Below are 21,901 nucleotides of genomic sequence, written 5' to 3' on the forward strand. Positions count from 1 at the left end.
CTTTACCACAAAAAAAAAACAAGGATGTCAAATAGGTCAGTAAATACAAAGCTGGTCTATGGATCAGCTGCAGGATAGCATAGCGTTGCGTATAGCGTTGCGTGAATGACTGACGGTAATGTCGAATGGCACAGCGTACATACAAACGGTGTAGCGTTGCGTGAAATGGCTCAGCGTAATGTCGAATCGCACAACGTTCACACCAACGGTGAGATGGCTCAGCGTAATGTCGAATAGCACAGCATACATTCAAACAGTGTAGCGTTGCGTGAAATGGCTCAGCGTAGTGTCGAATGATACGGCGTACACACAAATGGTGTAGCGTTACGTCGAATACCTTTGCAGACCATCAGACGCTCTAGATGAACATTAGATTGCTTAGCATTACATTTCGATGTTGTGGCGAATCGTCGAGCCTGCTTAAGGCGTGAAGTGAAGGCTATTTCACCGAAATCACCAAAAATACAAACCGCAAATGGAACAGCTATCTGCCGAGGGGCAGGACGTCATCGAATGTAAAGATTGACACAAAACCACTACATGGTGTAAGCGCTGTGTTGAAGAGTCTTCACTTCGCCTTGCCTTAAAGCAGAGCCAGTTCGTGGCTTTTTGGTAAGTTTGCCCTCTGTTTTCCCCTGCCCATATTGCATTTATTCGTTGTCGTTCACGAAAGCGTTAGTTGAAATAGCAACGAGACTGAATTCTACTACGGTTTGCCGGCCTCCCGGTTTACCTCAGTTAGCACGCGTCGGTTAGCGCGAATGTTTTCAAGTATTAACTAGTATTATGACGAGCATTAAATGTCGATTGTCGAGCTCTCTTTTCTTTTCTGACTCGCGCTTACTTTTTTTTTAATTCAACGGCTTTTTGAACATTGCAGGAGTACTTGAGAAGTTGGATTCTGTGTGTGCCTCTATGTACAGAGTTGGACGCCATGGTAAGAAAACTGATGAGCTCCTTGATCTGTTTTGATATTTTTAAATCAAAGTGATATCGGAATGCTCTAATTGGTGTGCCGAACGATAAGAGTAAGCTAAGAGAAGACTGTTTATATTTATTACTTCAAAGAGGTGTACATTATATCACTTTGTTTATTTATCTCTGTTTTATGTCTGACGCGAAATGAATCACGAAACTCCTAGAGCCCGATACTAGAGGGTGAGTGTTGCAACACAAACAAATACAAACGCAATACTAAAAATAAGACGAGCTCCGTGACAAGGATAGAGAAAGAAAAATTGTCTTTAGTGCGAGAGCTGCTAAAAAAAATCTAATTTTAATCAGATTTCTTGAAAAAAGTTTTTCAGTAATTATTTTCAAAACCTTATCAGAGTTTCAAATGCAGCAATAATCAGACAAACTCCACATTAGGTCATAACCTTCAAACTTGCTTACATACAATAATAGAGTTTCCATCCATCAATTATTCTGAAAAAAAGAGCGTAACTAATGTTCTTCTGTGACAATAATTAGCAAGCAGTGGTCAATAGTAGTAAGAAAACAGAAAAACTGGATCTAGCTTGGTATTCTCCGACCAAATGTGATATAAAATGCAAGAAGAGAGTGCACAATCATATTTCAGAGATAATGCAATGTCTTGAAGTATTATAGGCCAAAGGATCGTCACAATACAAATTAGGCCTTGTTGTATGAAGGGTGGATAACATTATCCAACGAATAAATCGCTATCCCGCGGATAAGTGATAGCAAAACGTCACGTAATTCGCTATCCATCGTATAGAGATTTATCCACTGGATAGTGTTATCCAACCTTCACACACCATGGCTTGGTAAATATTCTCCATTAAAGGCAAATTAAATCGAATTAAAAACAGTCATACGCGTGGTTTCCTACAGCGGTGTTACTGACGTCAAGCGCACGTGCAAAGTCCTATATCTAAAGTTCCCTATCAAAAGTAAAAAAAAATCAAATAAAATCGAACAAAATAAAATTACACAAAAAACGGCTTCGTATGGACGACCGTACGTCTCTCCCAAGAACGGCATTTCCCTTCAAGCTGCTTTGCGGGCACAACACAAGGCCACGATTGAGGTGGGCAGGTAGATGCGCGGTGAATATTTACGGAAGTAAAGCCCCGCTACAAGCCTGGTTAGAACTGTACGTTAAACGGGTGCTTTTTGATGATGAAGATCTGGTTTTCGAAAAAGAAAAAAAAATTAAATTAAATACCAGACAGTGAAATGCCATTGCACACAAAAAGGTACTCAATTAATAGACTATAAATGAGATATGGAGTATCGAACTCGGACACATCTTTTCATGACGACCTTTTATTCCACAATGTCGAGCAATCATGTTCCATCAAATACATGCTAACCTTGGAATAATCTTTTCCAACCATGTTCTATACTTCTAAAATACTCCGTTATTGAAAATCTTTTATCCCTTGAAAATACGAAAAAAATACGAAGCAATTTACTGTGTCGACTGCTCCGGGGAAACTACGGAGTAAACAAAATATTCTGGAAACATTCCTTAGGTCCAGAAAACTACTAAATGATGGGGTTTTTGAGGATTCAATCTTCTCTTTTCAATCTTCTCTTTTGGTATCCAGTCTGAGTCAGCATCCCAGCTTATGAAGATCTCCACATAGGCCAGGGCAAAGGTGGAGTTCAATAACGGATATCACACACGAAGCTGAAACAACACGTTTATTGTACCTTTTGTGAGCTCGTTTTCATTCTTTTGGGTGGCCAAAAATGCTGCACTGGCCATGAAACACTTCCTCACTTAAATGATACCACTTTCTTACTTAAATGATGAGGAGTTGCTCGTGATAAATTCAAACGAAGTCTGAAAGGTTGAGTTCAAAGGGAAAAAGATGTGCAGCCAAAACCGTCTTTCTGCTGTAAAGGTGGTCCAGAACTTCTATCTGTTTCAGATAAAATAGTATTAAGATCATGCGCTTAAATGTTCGTTTGCAAGTGAAACTTGACAAGAGAAAGTGAAACCGAATCAATCTGTATAATGGACTCCTAGAGATCCCACTGCGTAGCAGGGATGATATATTCTGCAGATCACTCAATAACACAACCAACCAAACAAACAAACAAAATAAGGTAATGAAACAAGATACCGTAAAAGAATGAGAGCGCAATTAAGAGGAGAGCCTATTTAAAATTGCGACCACAAGGAGAGGCACTTATTGGAAGGAGAGCATTTATTAATAAAACCACCACCTGTACTGAATCTGCTGTCGTTGAAGCTATCGGTAAAGTTGCAATCGAAATAAGTTTTCTTTTTATCCCTTCGATATAATCAAGAAAGTCAGGGAGGAAGGGGAGTGCCAATTGGAAGGGGCGCTTGTTTGATATCACGGCCTTGTGGGCGGGTGCTTATTCGGGAGAGGGGGAGAGGTGCTTATTTGAGGAAATACGGCGATCATAACTCTAAATCAATGAGAACAAAACAAAAATACATATTGCATCGTCAGACAACGAGGCATCCAAGAATCGATGAAGTCGGACTTTGGTCGTGTTGGGGTGTTGAGTATACATAGCCAACTGTCATATACCAGAATGTATTTTTACATCTTGCCTAGCTCTTTCAAGACTTGGAGTACCTTTGTCAAAATTAATCGTTATAGAATCATACTCGACGAAAGAATCTAAGCAGCTGAATTTCAATTAAAATATACAGAAATAGGAAAAGGACCACAAATTCAAATCTGCATAGAAATACTCTAGCCAATAACAGCGCAAAAGACAACTTAATAAATAATTTACACAAGTTAAAGAGTAAAATATTAAGGAAACATTTATAACCATGGCAAATAAAGTTTACTGGAGGCAACGAAGTAGGTAGAAATTGGAGACCATTGGTTACCCTTGAGATTCAATAATTCAAAGTAACTACAGTCCAGCTGACCTGGATGATTAACTCCTCTTGTTTAATAAGTCTCTGTATCGTCCTCCCTGATTCAGTCTCGTATTTCCTTTCGCTGAAAAATAAAGAAAAAAACTCCCACGCCGAGAAAATGAAAATATAGGAAAAAAAGGAATGAGAATGAACACAGGAAAACAGAAAAATATATTGAAGGAGACAATAACAAAACATCCCTATCCTTGGTGTAGAAATCTTAGAAACTCCTTAACAAAGGAATTTTAAAGGTAGATTAGAAGTCCTTCATTTGTGAAACAGACATGACCACTTTAACGATTCTGACGAGTTCGGTAAAGTAGCCATGAAAAGTCGTAAAAGGCCATTTCAAGGAGTAAATTGACTATTGAAATGGCCATTTCATCAGCCCTCTACATGCAACTATCAGTTCACTAAAGCTGTGAAGTGATTAAGTTCAAAGGATTGTGGATTTTCAAGAAGCTTGAGTGGCCAACTTGAAAATGAACACGCGTCCTGAAGTCACCAGTTAAAGAATCTTTAAATGGCCACTTTTCAAGTAAACAAAGTCCCCACTTTCGAGATCTACCTAAAGTGGTTACTTCGGGCAGCATCCAACCGGCCTATCTGAGAGCTCTTGGTAGGATGACCTCATGCGGTAATTTTGCTCTAACAGGATTGAAAAGACAACGAGCTAAAATGACGTAAGAACGCCCTTCCAGACAAGAAATCTATAATTTATATACAAATGTAATGCAGTGGAACTCTTGCCTGGACTGATGGTTATTTTTGCAACTTTACTGGCTTTTCCTTCTAAAATCACCTGTGAAAATGCAGAAAAATGCGACACTTAACTGTACTAGAAGATACAGAGAATACCACTGTCTCGTGGTAAGCACATGGTTTTTCACTCTTAGGGAACTATTCTTAATGATTTCCTCTCAAGAAATCAGGTGCACAGGAACTTGAAGTATGACTGCTTTCAATTAGTTTAGAAGTCAGCTCGTTCTTAATACAAAAAGGGAGTAACATCTATTAAAATAACTGGTATACTTACATTCTCGATTTTAGTTAAAGCTCTTTCATACACAATGTAATTCTCTCCGCTTTCAAGTCTTCCATTAATATAATTTGCAGTTTTTTCACCGTCACCAACAGTAAATTTCCAAGGCTTGTCAATCACTGGTGCATTTTCTTGCTCGGCAGCAATATAAAAGTTTAAATCTTCTTTCTTTGCATCACTGGCAGACTTAAGTCGAAAACCATAATCACCCGGCAGCTCTTCAATACCTTCAGCGACTTTCAGAACAATAACCTGATAGGCACTGAAAGGTATAGAACAAAATGTCTGACTAATGAGTGACATCTTGAAAAGAGGCCATTAATATAGCATTTAAGAGCCACTGACCATAAACATCGAGAATCCACCGACAGTTTCGTAATTCATTTTTTTTCCTAAAAGACCCTTTGAATAAACCTTTTTCAAAAATTATGAAATATCTAACGCCTATTAAGTTTAATTTCCGCCGCACGCACGAATCTAGCCTTCGTGGAGGGAGGGTGAAATCATTTCTCGAGCAGCAGCAGGTAATCTTACCTTACATCTTAATGATGGATCTATTCTACCTCTGGTTCTAGAGGAAATTACCTTCGTATTGATAATTACCTTACTGGACCATATTTTTGTTCAACAGGCCACAGATAAATATCCACAGCTGTGTGAGAAACCTCGACATCGGTTATATTATGTGGAAATGGGGCTTCAGGAGCTGGTAAGGAAAAAAATAACTTCTGAACCACAACAACACTTTAGTACAGAAAGGGTTCTCATTAAATGAGATAATATAGCTGTATGATTACAAGTTCAGAAGGTGATTCAGGACTCTACGCAGAATTTTATTAGTGAATTAAAATAACTCAACTGTTCAAGAGGTAACTTGATCAAAAGGACGGCAAGATATTAATAATTCACTTTTGTTTGACAGAATTTCATGGCATTACCAATTGATGGTCGCAATTTATTGTCTTTTCGGAAGATCAATGTACATGGAACTCGATGTTCCTATAAGAACTATTTCTTAAAAGACATTGGGCACTTTTGATTATCACCAGTCAGTTTTAATATTATTTTCTTTTACCAGCAGAAAAAAAAAAAAACTTTCACCGATTCATTTCGAAAGCAGACAAACATCAAAAACAAGGTCCATTCAAAGGGCAGATCCAACGCTTAAATCGCTATCGATACTCTACACTAGGAACCAGAGGATAGAGTGAACTCTTTTCAAACAAACGGGGCCAGATCTATCTAAAACAAAACCTTACAAAAATTTGATATCATTGGTTTTCACTAAAATGGAAAGGTGACAGTTTCATTGGTAAATGATCGAAGGGGCTAAGTTTCTAAAGAAACTGTGGTGCTGCGTCGGTGGGAGAGTATAACAGGGTGATTTTGTATTGTCAACTGAGAAGTTAACGTAAATTTGCCACCGTTGAGAGTTTCAAAGCTGACGTTTCGAGCGTTAGCCCCTCGTCAGAGCGAATGTTTTCTTAGATAGTTTCATAGATAACCTATTACAATGATTGGTTAGCCTCAAAGAATTTGGAAACTTACCTATCATATCTGTCATTTTTGAGACGACTTTGGAAGCGCTCTCGCCACAAACAGAGTTGCCATGAACACTAAATTCATATGTGGTGCCTGGAATCAACCCCTCTACCTTCTGTGTTGTTGCCTTTATTGCTTCTATAGTCTTCTCAGCATCTCTGAACGTTTTATTATAGGACTTTGTTCCAGTGTACTTCACCTACACGATTAAGTTCAAAAGGCTCCGATAGAAAATTACTTCAAATTTAATGTTTCTATAATTCAAGCCGAGTTATAGGATCTACGTTAATCTGCTAAAAAATCCCTGATAGGGAGTAAACTTGGACAAAGTTATACAAAGCTTTTTATACAGCAATTGTGAATTTCGAGGAACAGTTAATGTTCAGATAAAATAAATAAGTTTTGTAATTTTGACTTTCTATTTTGGTACAAATTATTCGATTTCAAGAATGGGATTTAACCAAAGTCAATAGTTTCCAGCTGAAATAATGACTCCGGTCTCATTTTGGGTGACTTGCCTGGTTACTTTTGCGATATAAATTGAAATTGAGTCAAAATATATAAAAAGGACCTCCCTTTTGTAAACATATGACGTTGTGACTAAGATATAATTGGTCTGACTTGGAATCAAGCCATTCCCAAGGGTTAAAGTTTCTTGAAAATCTAGCAAAGATAAGAGTTGTTTTTTTCTTTTGAAAAATAAATTTCAATTGAAACAAAATCCTGTTGATGAAATATATTAAGAAATTCCCTTTGGCATCGTCATTACACATTTATTAGTATCAGCACTAGAAATATGAATATACATAAAACCTCTCACACAAACATTAAGTTTGAAATTAGAGGACTATAGGTACCATCTACATAGTACCTAAAGATAGTACTATAGGCACCATCTTATATATATTTTAATAATTTCATATTTCTTAGTTTTAAATTCTTAATCAGCAGAACCCCGTTAATAACAGTACTTTTGTATTGAAGGGTTACCCTTGATAAATATTTCGATTATTGTTATTATTTCAAGACATGTCTAACTATGTACGGTATACGTACTACTTATAATTACATGCCAAATAATTGCACCCAAAGGGCAGAAATACGGTAATTTTAATCCAACTTACAGTATAGACAATTTTTTCCTTTTCATCATATTGTTTCCACGCCAGGGTAATCTGTTTTGTTCCAAAGTCTGTTACTTTAAATTTCCCGGGTGCTTCAGGTCCTATAGTGTTACGTTAGAGAACAAAAAAGTTAAATAAAGGCCTTGTATATTGAAAAAGTTATCGAGTCAGAATAACTTGAGGAAAGAATCTAATCATATAATGAAAGTTGTGCTTTTTTTAAATTGTCAATTATTATAAAATAAAACAAAATTATTTTTTTAGGTTTTTTTTGACACCAATCATGTCACAAACCAATATAATTTTCATAATAATCTCATCACACTCACTTGATGTTTCCAGTTCCAAAGGTTCGCCATAAGGTCCAGGCCCTTCTGCTGTGTAAGCTCGAACAGAGACATTATATTTAGAACAAAGCTCTAAGTCAGACAGGACAACAAATGTCACTGAGGTATTGACAGGGCTGTAAATTACAGATCTGTTGCGCAAATTTCCTTTCTTCAAGAAGATGGCCTTGACTTCATACAAAATAACTTTTCCATAACTCTTTTCTCTTAATAGAGGTTCCCATGATATGTTAAAAGTCGTCTTGTTCACTTGAGCGGATGAAGGAAGTTCTGGGCCAGCTCCGGGTGCTAAGAAATAGAGTAAAAACCTCACGCTATCAGAAGACAATATTATTAGTTTTAGAAAAAAATGTTTGAGTATCCTATTCACAAAGGGGAAATATTTTTACCACAATTTGGAGAAAAATACTAAGAATTCTTTATAAAGTAAGGTGGCAGTTGAACCTTTGTCACCTAAAATGCACCTGCAAGTCTACAATCTAAGATATTTTCTTATTATTAGTAATTAGTTGAACAATTGGGATCGCTTAAGTCTTCAGCTAACAAAAAACAGGACATTTTGTTAATTGATTCACAGCAAATGAAAGTCACTTGTACCTATTTGCTCGTTTTCAACAATACTTATGTTGTTTCCTGACTTTTTTTTATTATTCAATACATGTAAAGTAGCGTAGGTAAATCATCTTTAGATAATTTGTACTATAGGTGTCAATATCAATGAAGATATGTGCAAAAATAATTTAGGTAATTGCCGTTTTTTCCCCTACTTTTGTGTTTTCCCAACTAATAAATAAGAGTCACCCAAGTAGTTTAGCCCTTAAGTTATTTTGGGTGACCAACTACTGTCTGTTTTTTGAACTTACAAAATATATAAAAATTTATTTTAGTATGGTAAAAATAAAAAGCGGTCCTTTCAAAGATATGAAGGTAAAGTTTACCATATTCCTTAGTAGTTACTGTTTTCGTGGCATTTTTTCCAGGTTTAATAGTCACAGCTCTGATATTAAACTGATAAGTCACTCCACCTAATACATCAACAGTGTGACTAAGTGCAGCTTTGCCTATTCCAGAAATCTCTCTTGGTGCAACTCCATCGTGGCTGTAAAACAAAGTGTAACTTTTGATAACTCCATTTCTTTCTGCAGGCTCACTCCAGGTCAGGGTTATTCTAGGACCATGTGACTTGCTTGGTGAAACATCAGTATATGACAAGGAGGTAGGTGCATCAGGCGCTGGCAGAATAAAGGAAAATTGTTAACACTAATTAAGAGCGAACAAATCAACAATAACTTCATGCTGTTTCAAAAAAGATTATTTGGGATTAAAAAAAATATATATCATTCAAGAAATAGTTTGGGTATCATCTTCACACATGTTTAAGTGTGAGATATATTATGAAGGACACTCTTGATAGCCTTACATAAAAGCAATCACCCTAAAAAAGTAACATCACTTTTATGTTCAAATGTTAGTTAAAGCACTTCTGATTCGCACCATCTTGCATCGTTGTCTTGAAAACAGTAGAACTGTTTGGTCCATCACCAGCAGAAGTGAAGGCCAACACTTGAAATTCATATTCAGTGTATTTATCAAGCTTGGTAACTCTTTCTGATGTTTTTATATTGTTCAGTGTCAAGAAGGTTGCTGAGTCTGAGCCTTTCTTTTGATAGAACAGTTTATATCCTTTGATGATTCCATGTCTGGAGCCTTCTGGTGGTAACCGCCATGATGCTGTGATACTGGTTGAAGATTCCACAGTGACATTAAACTGAGAGGGAGGTTGCGAAGGAGCTGCAATAGAGCAGTCATATTTCAATTATTATCTTTAAATAATGAATCTGACTGAGTGTTATTTTCCTTTTTACTACAGCCTCTGTAAATAACCAACCTGCAGCTACAACTAAGAAGTTTTCATCCAGAAAGATATTAATGCCTCCTTGGGAAGGAGGCAAATTCAGATTTAAACATGTTTGAGTTGTAAATGCAATTACATAATAAACAGTCTCAGAGTCAGCAAAACTGATTTTAATTTTCCGCAACAGTAATTTCCAATAGCACTGAATAACAAATTACTATAACAAAACAAAACTTAAAATAGTTTAACATATACCTTTGCAACAAAGCAGTGCGTACATGAGTACATGACACCGTCTATTTACGCTTACAGCTTAAGGATATGGTCAATTTCTTCAAACAGATCCTCGGGAGGAGCTTACTCACCCTTTCCTACCCCAGCGACTCCTGTTTTCTCCTGGCTTTTGGTAACGTAGCGCTTTCCCTAACTGTTAGTCATTATATTAAATTTTGCGTGGTTAATGCTCGCGAAAAGAGTTTTACGCGGGTCTCTTACTTCACGATTTTTGAAAATCATATGATTAATAGCTAACAATAAGGTATGTTGTAACATTACAACCATGCATGTACGGGGGCAGGTGTGTTTTTATAAAATTTAGGAAGCCATAAACACCTGAGATAAAATTTTGACTTTGGAATGTTGATTGTGTTGAGATATAGCTATCACATCACAGACCTGACAAGCAAACAATTAAGTTATATAAGTTTTCTCAAGACTGCTTGATCTCTCTTTAGGCGGAATACCATCTCAGAGACATTTGTGGCATCCATGTTTTTCTGAGTTTCATGGAAATAGGACTTAGATAAAATCCTATTTCTTACCAGCCTCCTTTGTTTTCTCATAAACAACTGTACTTTTTGGTCCATCCCCAACAGAAGTGAATGCCAAAATTTGAAATTCATAATCTGTGTACTTAACCAGCCCAGTGACCTCTTGAGAGCGAGTTGCCTGACTGTTAATGAGCTTCGAGCTTCCCGCCCCTGAAGAGCCTTTCTCTTTGTAGAACAATTTATACCCTATGATGATTCCATTTCTGGAGTCTTTTGGTGGTAACTGCCAGGATGCTGTTATACTTTCAGAAGTGGTTGCAGCCAGAGTAAAGCCACGAGGAGGTTGTGAAGGAACTGTAATTGAGAAGTTGCATATGATTATAAAAAAAATGACAGTAATCCTAACGATAAGCAATGTCATTATGATCGTCATCTTCTCATTATTTTTACTCAAATAATCACTTAATAGCAGCAACCAGTACACGAAGGCTATTACCCTTATAGTCTCTCCTTCTTTGGTACGAACTGTTACCTAAACTTCTCGAGAATTTCGTATGTTTCAATACTTCTGTCATAGCCATTTTGGGAAGCCAAGTCTTCCGGACTTTTAGCCAGTTGTCTCTGCTTTGTTGGGTGTTTCTGTTTTGAGCACTCTCCTTCAAACTTTGAATTTAAAAGTTGCTACTTGCTGCTAACCTGTCCGCCATTTGCGACATTCCTGTGAATCAATTTCATTTCCAATTTTTGCGCTTAATTTCAACTTTCTGCACTGTATGAGATAAACTGGTGTGTTCTCAACCAATTAGCAAGCTGAAATTGTTGCATATGAAGCCTGTAATCTTCCAATAACAGCCAACATAATTGCTAATATTCAATTGCATGCTTATAATTTCTTGACAAAATAGTCATTATTTGATGGCCAATCAGAATGCATACATTATGTTAGTTATCTTCAAATAATTACCTTACCACTCATGACTCGCTGATATAACAGTGTGTTAAATCATGGTTATTAAAATCACATATTTCATAATTATAGATTTTCACTCTTCTCATCACATCAGAAAACTGTATAAGAAGTGCAAGTGTATCTGACCTTTCATTAAAAAGTCAAGACATTTTAAGAAGATAAAACAAAAAGTTTCTCTAACCATCTTCTTTTGTTCTATTAACAATAACAGAGCTGTTTACACCATCACCAGCAGAAGTAAAGGCCAACACTTGAAATTCATACTCTGTGTACTTATAAAGCCCATTGACATTTTTGTTTAAAGTTGATTCACTGTTGATAGGAAGAATGGTGCCTGAGCCTAACGAGTCTTTCCTTTTGTAAAACAATTTGAATCCTTTAATTATTCCATTCCTGGAGTTTGCTGGTGGCAGTTGCCATGATGCTGTTACACCAGTGGAGGAGGTTGGAATGACATTGAAGTTAGCTGGAGGTTGTGAAGGAGCTGCAATTGGGCAGTAGTGTTTTTAATTAGTTTTATTAGCTGTAAAAATTTTTGAAAACTTCTATCACGTCTTAACTTGCCACATGAATATAAATGCTCTTGTGTTTTGATAAATTAAAGTAATCAATTTATTCCAAACTATTCAATTGTTTAGCCTTCTCATTGCGTGATTGGTATCTAATTAACCCCCAATGAAGATGCAAATTCAAAATATAAGGTTCACAGTCATTCCATTATCCCTGAATTGTCACATACCATCTTCCATTGTTCTTTTCACTTTCACAGAACTTTTCGGTCCATTACCACCAGAAGTGAAGGCCAAAACTTGAAATTCATATTCTGTGAACTTATCAAGCCCACTGACAGTTCTACTTAATGTTGCTCCATTGTTAATAGACAAGGTTGTTGCTGACCCACCAGAACCTTTCTTTTTGTAAAACAATTTAAACCCTGCAATGTTTCCATGTCTGGCAAAGACTGGTGGTAACTGCCAGAAAGCTGTGATGCTGGTAGAAGAGTTTGCAGTCAACTGGAAGGCAGTGGGAGGTTGTGATGGAACTGTATTAAAAACAAGAGATGTATGCTTAGATTGATAGATGATAATTGATGTGAAGTTTAAAAAGGAACATGTCATTAACGGCCATGGTAAACCTAATGGGCAGGCTATATTGATTAATAGCAGTGTGGATCATCTGAGGTGGTGACTTTGTTTATCCATTTACCATATTTTGCCCATAATGTTCTTTATGATTTAGGCATCACAACTTTGTTGATAGGCATTTCACAGCCATCTCCGACATTTACTTTTGATATTCGTTTATAAAAACGTGCTCGTAAATGTAAATTGCCCAATCCTGCATTAATTTCCCTAGTAATTACTTATTATGACTTCATTTTGCATCAGAGGGACAAAAGTGAGAAAAAATAAATACCTTTAGTAAAAAGTATTCCATAAGCCTCCACTCTCAAAGCCTTGAACTTATTATACTTTGTTGGCAGAAAGTGGATAAACTTTGCACTTGCAAATTCCTTCAAACTGTTTTTCACTGTGTCAGTTTTTCCTTTATTTCCTGGAAAGGCCTGTTATACAAAAAGTGACATTGATATATTTAAACATGGCATAGTTAATGGTTTACTTTAATTTGTGAAATGAGATAAAACAAAAACCTGTAATTTGCAACATGAAAATCTGAATATGTAACGTGCAGACTGGAAATCTGCTATCTTAAGGTTATGTGCCCATCATCTGCATACACCCTAGATTATTAAACAAAAGAGCTTGAGGAAGTTCAGCAAGTCATTTGAAGAAGACCAGGGTTTGTGCCTTGAGGAATGCCACAGGTTAGGTAATGACTGTCAGAGAGGTCAGGAGCATTTCATTCTCCATCTTTAAGTTTTATGGTAATTTTTTTAAAAAGTATGATTAAACAGTCAGAATTGGTCAGTGTTTGCTATATCTTTTACACTCAAACTCCTATGAAAACGTATATTCAGCTGATAGAATAAATGCTTTTTGGTGTGTGCACTCTGTGTTGATCTTTACCTGTACATGTAATTGATAAGAATATGTCACTATTAATTCTTGAAAGTGATGTCTATGTGGTTTGTAAGCAACATAAGTATATTGTGGGTAATGTTAGCATTGCTGAATATTGTTAATATCTTATGACATGTATAAGCAAATTTCCTGTTCTTGTCAGTAGCTATAGTTTTGTACCACAAGTATTACATTTGGCTGTTATGAATACTTGTATACAAGAGCATGACATACCAACCTTGTCAGTATTATTTTCTTTATAAGGGAAAAAAGTGGTACCATTCAAAGAAAATCTTAGTTTGTACTCTGTGGTCCATTCTTGACCTCGCGAATTGGATGGTGGATTTCCTTGAGTAGCTACAGCACAGATAACATACTCATAGGGAAGGTCAATTTGTAGGTATTCATCAGGATCAGTTGTAGTCTTAGGTTCCCATGCCCCTCTTCCATTAAGACGACCATATTTAGCTGCATATTTGGCTTTAAATATTGAACTGGCTGAGAAGCTGTCATCTGGAATTCTACCACCGCTGGCCAAACCAATTGCCTGTGAATCACATCCTGCAATGTAACAATTTTAAAGTTAACCTTTGCACCCTACCATATTACATATATGTTTTTCAGTGTAATTAATTTAATGCACTTCTAAACAATCTGTAAGACATTATTACAAAAATACAGAAAAATAGTCATGGAAAAATAGTCATGAAGCCAAACAGCTGAAGTTGTTGGCTGTGCTGCTAAAATTGCCCAGAATCAATCCCTAACTATTCTGACTTTGAGGAAGTCTATGCACTCATGCAATATTATCAAGGAAAGTTTGTGGCAAATTGGAATTTTTTCTTGTAATCCTTGGCTCGTAACCCTACAGGCCCCGGAAATAAAACTATCTACCACTATATATAGAGCAGAAATTGGTGCATCCTGTCACCTGGATACACATAAGAAGCTTATCACAATGGCTGGGTTGTTTTCCTTGAACGCTCAAAGAGTGGTTTGTATCATTAAAGCTATTTAACAATAACAATTATTAACAAAATAACCAAACCACTAGGTTTGGACCCTTTGTTCATAGATTAGCAAATACAAGGATCATATCACACATTTAGCTTTCAAAACTTACTTGGCTTCTGTTGCACCCCAAACACCTCTGTTCTCATACACACCTCACCCTGGTGTGCTTGCGGCAGGAATCGCAAATATCTTGTTAACACTCCATATAGAACATGTTTGACATTGGAGTTTCTATCCTTGTTTCCCTCTAAAACCTTAGGAAAATAGTCAGAGCTCATCATAGAGTTCCATGTAGATTCTACAATGTAACTATAATTGTAACTCTCCATCCTGGTGAAAGTAATCATCGTTACTTTACCCCTTGTTTTATGACAGGAAATACTTTAATTTATTGTTATCAAAATGGTAAGCTAGGCAGCTTAATTAATCTTTATACAAACAGAAAAATATAGATGTAGGTGTAGGAATAAGGCCCAACATTTATGGAAGAGGTCCATATGGACAATGTTACTAGGCATACATGAATAAATCATAATTTGACCACTGAATTCTAAAAAATTGCACACTGACCCTCAAAAGTCTATCTAATTTTTACAATTGCAGTTTACCCATGAAAACAATTTTGTTACTTGTTGGACTAAGGGCAGCAATTTCTCAGTAATTAGAAATCATTGGTTCTGCACTCCTTTGTCAAGCTATTTCACACCATAAATATTTGGTGGAATAATGTAGCTCAAAACAATTTGTTAGATTAATTGTCCATTTCCCTCTGATACTCTTTCTGCAACCTTAAACAAATTCAGGCATGCGAAATATCATTTGCTAAATGAAACAATAGTTTCTCAAAATTCATGATATTTGCCAAGCATGAGGAGAGTACTTGTTGAATTTTTATTGAACAAATAATCCTCTGCATACCTATAACTCCTTTGGTAGCAAATTTGATATGAATATATCAATATTATCAAAACTCAGAACAGTGATTGAGACAAAATACCATATAATTCTCAACCAACCCATGTGGCATACCTTAACCTTTCCACCTAATTCCTTATAGTCTGTCCAAACTTTCTCATCTGTGGATAATTGTAGAGTGTAGGTCTTCACCCACTGATCTGCTTGAGAATTCCCTTGGGTGGACACAGCACAGATGATATGAAGTGTCTGAAGATCAATCTGTAGATATGGGTTGGTGTCACTTGTTCTTGCACACCATGATGATCCGGATGCATAGTTCACTCGACCATTCTTGGCTGGTGTGTTGGCACTTTGTTCAGTAGAAGCAGTTAATTTATTGTCTGGAATTGCTCCATTTTCCATTCCAAGATAAAACTCAACACAACCTCCTACACATTGAAAAAATGCAAAAAACATAAAATCACAACCGCCCAATGTAATCATTCATGTACACGTGGAAGGGTTTAAGAGGGTAAAACTCTCAACAATGGTATTCAGGAATTTCTTCTGTGCAATGTTTTCATGATTTAGGTAATAAAATGACAATAATATCAAAGTTTGCATATGCCTACAACTTGACCAGCTAGCACTCTCCTGATTAACCAAACTTGTAAACCTTTCCTGGAACATTGTAACCTTAATGTTAATTCATGCTTTAGGTCATAGTAGACCAAACAGGTTGTTTTACAAATGACTGTAAATAAATGAAAATCATATATGTGAAATGTGGATTAAGAAATGAATATGGAAGCAATATTTGTGGTAATGAACACTACTAAAGCAGTGGAAGAAATACCCGGTAATTAAGGCCATGGAACCATCATGCTATCATACCAGTAATGACCAGCTCCTAGTTGGCTTCTTGGCTCAGTTGGTAGAGCACTGCACCAGTATTACAGATATCATGGGTTCAAATCCTGTACAGGCCTGAATTTTTTCCAGGCCTTAAATTCACTACTGCTTAAGTAGTGTTCATCACTGCAAAGATTACTTCCATATTCAGGATGTTTTACAGTTCTACATAACCAATTAATGTAAATGTTATGGAAACAAATCTTTCCACTTTGAGTAAGTTACATATGTAATCATGTATACAGCTATTTCAATTTACATTGTTGGATCAAAGCTTCAAGGGTACGGGACAAGACCGAAAGGCGGTATAGGTAGATTAGAATTAATTTTAGGCTTTCGGGGTTGTCGGCACGAGATGGACATGGAGGCTGAAAATACAATTAGTATTGCCTTGCGCGTCTTAACAAAGAGCAACAAGAACAGATATGACTCCTAAGATCCCATATTCCCCTTCAGTCTTGTCTTGTAGGCTTGAGGCTTTGATCCGACAACATAAATTGAAATAGCTGTAGAGTTGTGCACATAAAAAAATTACACACGTTTGATTGCAAGAGGTAATTAATTCAACAAAAGCATGTTATTCATTTGTACTTGTTTTCCCTACTTCCAAACTTTTCCTTCAAATTAACTTCACAAAAATTCCAACCTAATAAAAATTTTATCAATGCCTATGACACTTCACATTACCAGAAGAATAGAAACCCCTTTCATACAAGATATTTTTGATTGATTTTCCCCAAGCATATTTGACTCAAATTTTAAGCCAATCCTCTTAATTATTTAAAAAAATTTCAATTTGCTACCAGAGAAAAAAGAACACTCAATAAAAGCAAAGTAGTTTTTCAACCTAACCTGTCAACCACAATTGCATACTCTGAACTATGGGAGAGCCACCTTAAATTATATTCAATTAATATCGAGACTGAAGCTTTAGAGTTAATATCCAAAGCTCTGCTACTATTATTTATTCAATTATCAGGTCCCCATCTTTTGTAAGGAACAAACTTAATGCATAACATTCACACTCATCATTAAGATTCTTACCATCTTTCCTGGTTCTCACCACTACAGGAGAACTCTTTGGTCCATCACCAACTGAAGTGAAGGCCAACACTTGAAATTCATATTCTGTGTTATTGTCTAGTCCAATGACAGTTTTATCATGAATAGTACCATTGCCTATCCTTAACATGACTAATGACCCTGAGGCAGTTTTCTTCTTGTAGAACAATTTAAATCCTGTGATTATTCCATTTCTGGAGTCTAATGGTGGCAACTGCCAGGAAGCTGTAACAATTGTAGATGTTCCGGCAGTCACAGTCAAACTTTTAGGGGCTTGTGATGGTACTACAATTGAAAGAGTGAGTGTCTCCACTGAATGAATACACAACATAAAGCATGTATTCAGTGGCAATAAAGGCCTTAAAAGTTGACAACATAGGGACCAATAGAAACAGAGAACTACCATAAAACAGGCCTATACAGCATACATGTATCTAAATTGATTTATGGTACCAATCAAGCCACCAGAGAGAAAAGTAAAGAGAGGAAAGACTATTTTAAACTAAGAGTTAATTGTATGTAAAATTTAAGAAAAAAATCTTTTTTAATAAAATAAACTGCATAACATAACTGCATGACAAGAACTACTTTGTTTAATAGGTATGTACACCCTCCACTTAAAACTAAATCATATGATGGGAAAAATCGCATCCAGATACAAATATTATTGGGACCATTTTCATACCCTTTTGAAAGACCACCAACTACATTTTGGAAACATTTCGATAAGCCAACTAACTTCTGCGACATCAAAAACTTTTTTTCTTGGTAATAATTTGACTATAAAACTGCGACTTCGTCGTCATGATTGAATCGCATGACACTCAGAATAATGGAAATTCCTTGGTAACATCAACTGGAGTATTAAAAATTTTCCAACAAACACTAATGTTTGAGGAGTCATCATTTCCTGACAAAACAATTTAAACAACAAAACACAGAAGAAGAAGCGTTTTGAACCATAGGCATCAAGAGTTAAAAGAAAGATTTCAGCAAGACAGCAAACTGATACATGTAACTTGTTTTTTTTTTCCTTTTTAATTTCATTTGGTTGAACAAAATAATAAAAAAACAAAAAGAATGGGCGGAAAATAAGTTGACATATCAACAATGAAGACATTAACTTTGGGAAAAAGATGATTGATTACTTAGTGGACACATTTTGGCACTTTTCTAATCACTGTAACTGTGTTTTAATCATTTGCAAAAATTTCTAAAATAGCATATGTACTCTACTTGCCACTTCCACATGATTTCTGTAAGTTTTCAATTTTTTGAGAAAATATACAATCATTGATTCACTCAAAAGTAACTGCATGGCTACATATTCTTGATGAACATACTGTCCAGCAAACTGTAAATACAGCAATAAGATTATCATTCTTCTTAATCTGTCACATACCATCTTCCATTGTCCTTTCTACCACAACAGAACTCTTTGGTCCATCACCATCAGAAGTAAAAGCCAACACTTGAAATTCATATTCTGTGTACTTATCAAGCCCAGTGACATTTTCACTTAATATTGATCCTCTACTTATTGCCAATGTTGTTGCTGACCCAGCAAAACCTTTCTTTTTGTAGAACAGTTTAAAACCAGTTATGGTTCTTCCATGTCTGGCAAAGACTGGAGGTAACTGCCAGGAAGCTGCAATTCTGGTAGAAGAGGTTGCAGTCAGCTTGAAGGCAGTAGGAGGCTGCGATGGAACTGAAATAAACATATCAAAGACATGTAATTCCCTTACAAAAATTGAAAAATTTATGTTTTTGTGTAGCTGCCATCATTACTTAAATTTGCCTTTCCTTAATTTTATTTTAGAGAAGTCCTCACAGTCATAATCATGACACTAGATCCTCAGCTCTCCTTCAACCTTCACTGTATCTGTAGAACAAACATTGAAAAGTTCACTATACTATACCATGGACCAAAATTAAGGAATGTTTACCACCTTCAGTTACCTCTCCTCCCACTTCATCTTAATTCCTTCGAAAGGTAGTTTAATAATTGTCTCAATTTTTTAATCAATACAAAAAACAACAACAAAATCAACAAATAAAACTCAAATCAACAATCCAATAAACAACAAGTCAAACTTTGTCATGCTCTTCAGTTTTGTAGGAGATGATTGTTCAATTGTCTAATGCTCAGCTCTAAAATCACATAGTGTATACTTTCATCATTCTTATTAAACCAAAAGACAATAATTAACCCTTTCACTCCCACAGGTGACCAAGACAGAATTTCTCTTTACAATATCGATACAATATCAAGCAGGTAGGTGATGAGAATAGAGAAGAATATCAATTATGAGATTATTAGTTGATCCAATACCAAATTCTCTGAACTAACATCATAAGAATTGTATGGCAGATAGTAAGGAGAATTAATAATTAGATCTCAGGAGTGAAAGGGTTAAGTATCAGAGAGTATTTAAATTTACCTCAGTTCTAAAAAAGTGCCAATCTTGCCTTAATTTCTCCTAATTATTAGTTATTGTGACTTCATTTTGTATGAGAGGGCCAAAAATTAGAACAAATAAATACCTTTAGAGAAAAGTATTCCATAAGCCTCCACTCTCAGAGCCTTGAACACATTATACTTTGTTGGCAGAAAGCGTATAAACTTTGCACTTGCAAATTCCTTTAGACTGTTTTTCACTGTGTCAGTTTTTCCTGAATTTCCTGGAAAGGCCTGTTATATAAAATGTGATATTGATGTATTGAAACTTGGCATAGTTAATGATTTACTGTAATTTGTGAGATAAGATAAAATTAGAATCTTCAATTTGCAAAATAAAAATCTGTAATTTGTGAAAAAAAACTCAAAATAAGAATCTGCGATGTGCAGAATGGAAATCTGCTATCTGTAGGTTAAGTGCATACATCCTATGTTGAAAACAAAAGAGCTTGAGATACTTCAGCAAGTCATTCCAAGAGGACCAGGGATTGTCCCTTGAGGAATGCCACAGGTTAAATAACAACTGTCAGAGAGATTAGGACCATTTCATTCACCATCTTTAAATTTTATAGCATCTTTTTATATGGCTATAAACAGTTAGAATTGGTCAGTGTTTGCTATATCTTTTTACTCTCATACCACTGAAAATGAACATCTAACTAATAGACTACATGCTTTTTGGTGTGTGTACTATATCTTGATCCTCACATGTACATGGAATTGGTGAGTAAATGTCACTATTTATTCTTGAAGGTGATGTCAATATAGTTTGTAAGCAACATAAGTATATTGTGGGTAATGTAAGTATTGGCGAATATTGTTAATAAATTATTCTATAACATGTATAAGCAAATTTGCTGTTCTTGTGAGTAGCTTTAGTTTTGTACCAAAAGTATTGATTTTGGTTGTTATGAATACTTGTATATAAGAGCATGACATACCAACCTTGTCAGTTTTATTTTCTTTGTAAGGGAAAAAAGTAGTACCATTGAAAGAAAATCTTAGTTTGTACTCTGTGGTCCATTCTTGAGCAGATGGTGATTGGGTTGGTGGATTTCCTTGAGTAGCTACAGCACAGATAACATACTCATAGAGAAGGTCAATTTGTAGGTAGTCATCATGATCAATAGTAGTCTTAGGTTCCCATGCCCCTGTTCCATTAAGACGACCATATTTAGCTGCATATATGGCTCTAAATATTGAACTGGCTGAGAAGCTGTCATCTGGAATTCTACCACCGCTGGCCAAACCAATTGCCAGTGAATCACATGCTGCAATGTAACAATTTTAAAGTTAACCTCCACATCTTACCATATTACATGTTTATTTTTCAGTGTAATTAATTGAATACACTTCTAAGAAATCTTTAGGATATTAAAAAAAAAATAGTCATGGAAAAATAGTCATGAAGCCAAACAGCTTGCATGAACTTATGGGCTTTGCTGCTTAAATTTCCCAGAATTGATCCTGAACTTTTCTAAAGTTGAAGAACTCCATGCACACATGCAATATTATATCAAGGAAAGTTTGTGATAAATTGGAATTTTTTCTTGCAATCCTTGGCTCATAACCCACAGGCCTAAGCAATAAAACTATCCATCACTATATATGAAGTAGAAATTGGTGCATCCTGTCACCTGGATAAGCATAAGAAGCTTGTCACAATGGCTGGGTTGTTTTCCTCAGGTGCTCAAAGAGTGGTTTGTATCATTAAAGCTACTTATCCAAATAACAATTATAAACAAAATAACAAAACCACTAGGCTTGGGCCCTTTTGTTCATAGATTAGCAAATGCAAGGATCACATTACACAAAACTTTTTACACTTACTTGGCTTCTGTGGCACCCCAAACATCTCTGTTCTCATACACACCTCACCTTGGTGTGTTTGTGGCAGGAATCGCAAATATCTTGTTAACACTCCATATAGAACATGCTTGACATTTGAGTTTATATCCTTGTTTCCCTCTAAAACCTTAGAAAAATAATCAGAGCTCATCATAGTCA

General features: G+C 35.8%; 2 protein-coding genes and 1 long non-coding RNA gene across 7 annotated transcripts in view; 1 reads left to right on the forward strand and 2 right to left on the reverse strand.

Moving 5' to 3' along the window:
- The window catches only part of LOC131799840 (uncharacterized), a 75,323-nt gene that overhangs the window by 50,126 nt on the left and 3,296 nt on the right, over window positions 1-21,901 (reverse strand). For all 5 annotated transcript variants that reach the window (XM_066159492.1, XM_066159491.1, XM_066159490.1 and 2 more), the window contains exons 3-9: window positions 21,725-21,869; window positions 20,840-21,165; window positions 19,981-20,128; window positions 18,839-19,144; window positions 17,419-17,721; window positions 15,595-15,911; window positions 14,675-14,819 (exon numbers count right to left, since the gene is read on the reverse strand). In XM_066159492.1, the coding sequence (XP_066015589.1) occupies window positions 14,675-14,819; window positions 15,595-15,911; window positions 17,419-17,721; window positions 18,839-19,144; window positions 19,981-20,128; window positions 20,840-21,165; window positions 21,725-21,869 (1,690 nt within the window). The remainder of the gene's footprint in view (window positions 1-14,674; window positions 14,820-15,594; window positions 15,912-17,418; window positions 17,722-18,838; window positions 19,145-19,980; window positions 20,129-20,839; window positions 21,166-21,724; window positions 21,870-21,901) is intronic.
- LOC136277441 (uncharacterized) lies at window positions 223-9,151 on the forward strand. Its single transcript, XR_010715876.1, has 4 exons — window positions 223-612; window positions 881-937; window positions 5,554-5,631; window positions 9,081-9,151. It is a non-coding gene; the product is annotated as an uncharacterized lncRNA (long non-coding RNA).
- LOC136277433 (tyrosine-protein phosphatase Lar-like) lies at window positions 654-11,672 on the reverse strand. Its single transcript, XM_066159528.1, has 12 exons — window positions 11,093-11,672; window positions 10,612-10,914; window positions 9,430-9,726; window positions 8,874-9,167; window positions 7,918-8,223; window positions 7,589-7,689; window positions 6,471-6,663; window positions 5,526-5,628; window positions 4,917-5,184; window positions 3,890-4,682; window positions 2,340-2,894; window positions 654-2,153 (listed from the first exon to the last, which is right to left on the reverse strand). Exons 1-10 carry the CDS (start codon window positions 11,139-11,141, stop codon window positions 4,554-4,556), a joined length of 2,043 nt encoding a protein of 680 aa, XP_066015625.1. The 5' UTR covers window positions 11,142-11,672; the 3' UTR covers window positions 654-2,153; window positions 2,340-2,894; window positions 3,890-4,553.

Source organism: Pocillopora verrucosa, chromosome 12 (assembly GCF_036669915.1).
Source record: "Pocillopora verrucosa isolate sample1 chromosome 12, ASM3666991v2, whole genome shotgun sequence".
NCBI classification, from domain to species: domain Eukaryota; kingdom Metazoa; phylum Cnidaria; class Anthozoa; order Scleractinia; family Pocilloporidae; genus Pocillopora; species Pocillopora verrucosa.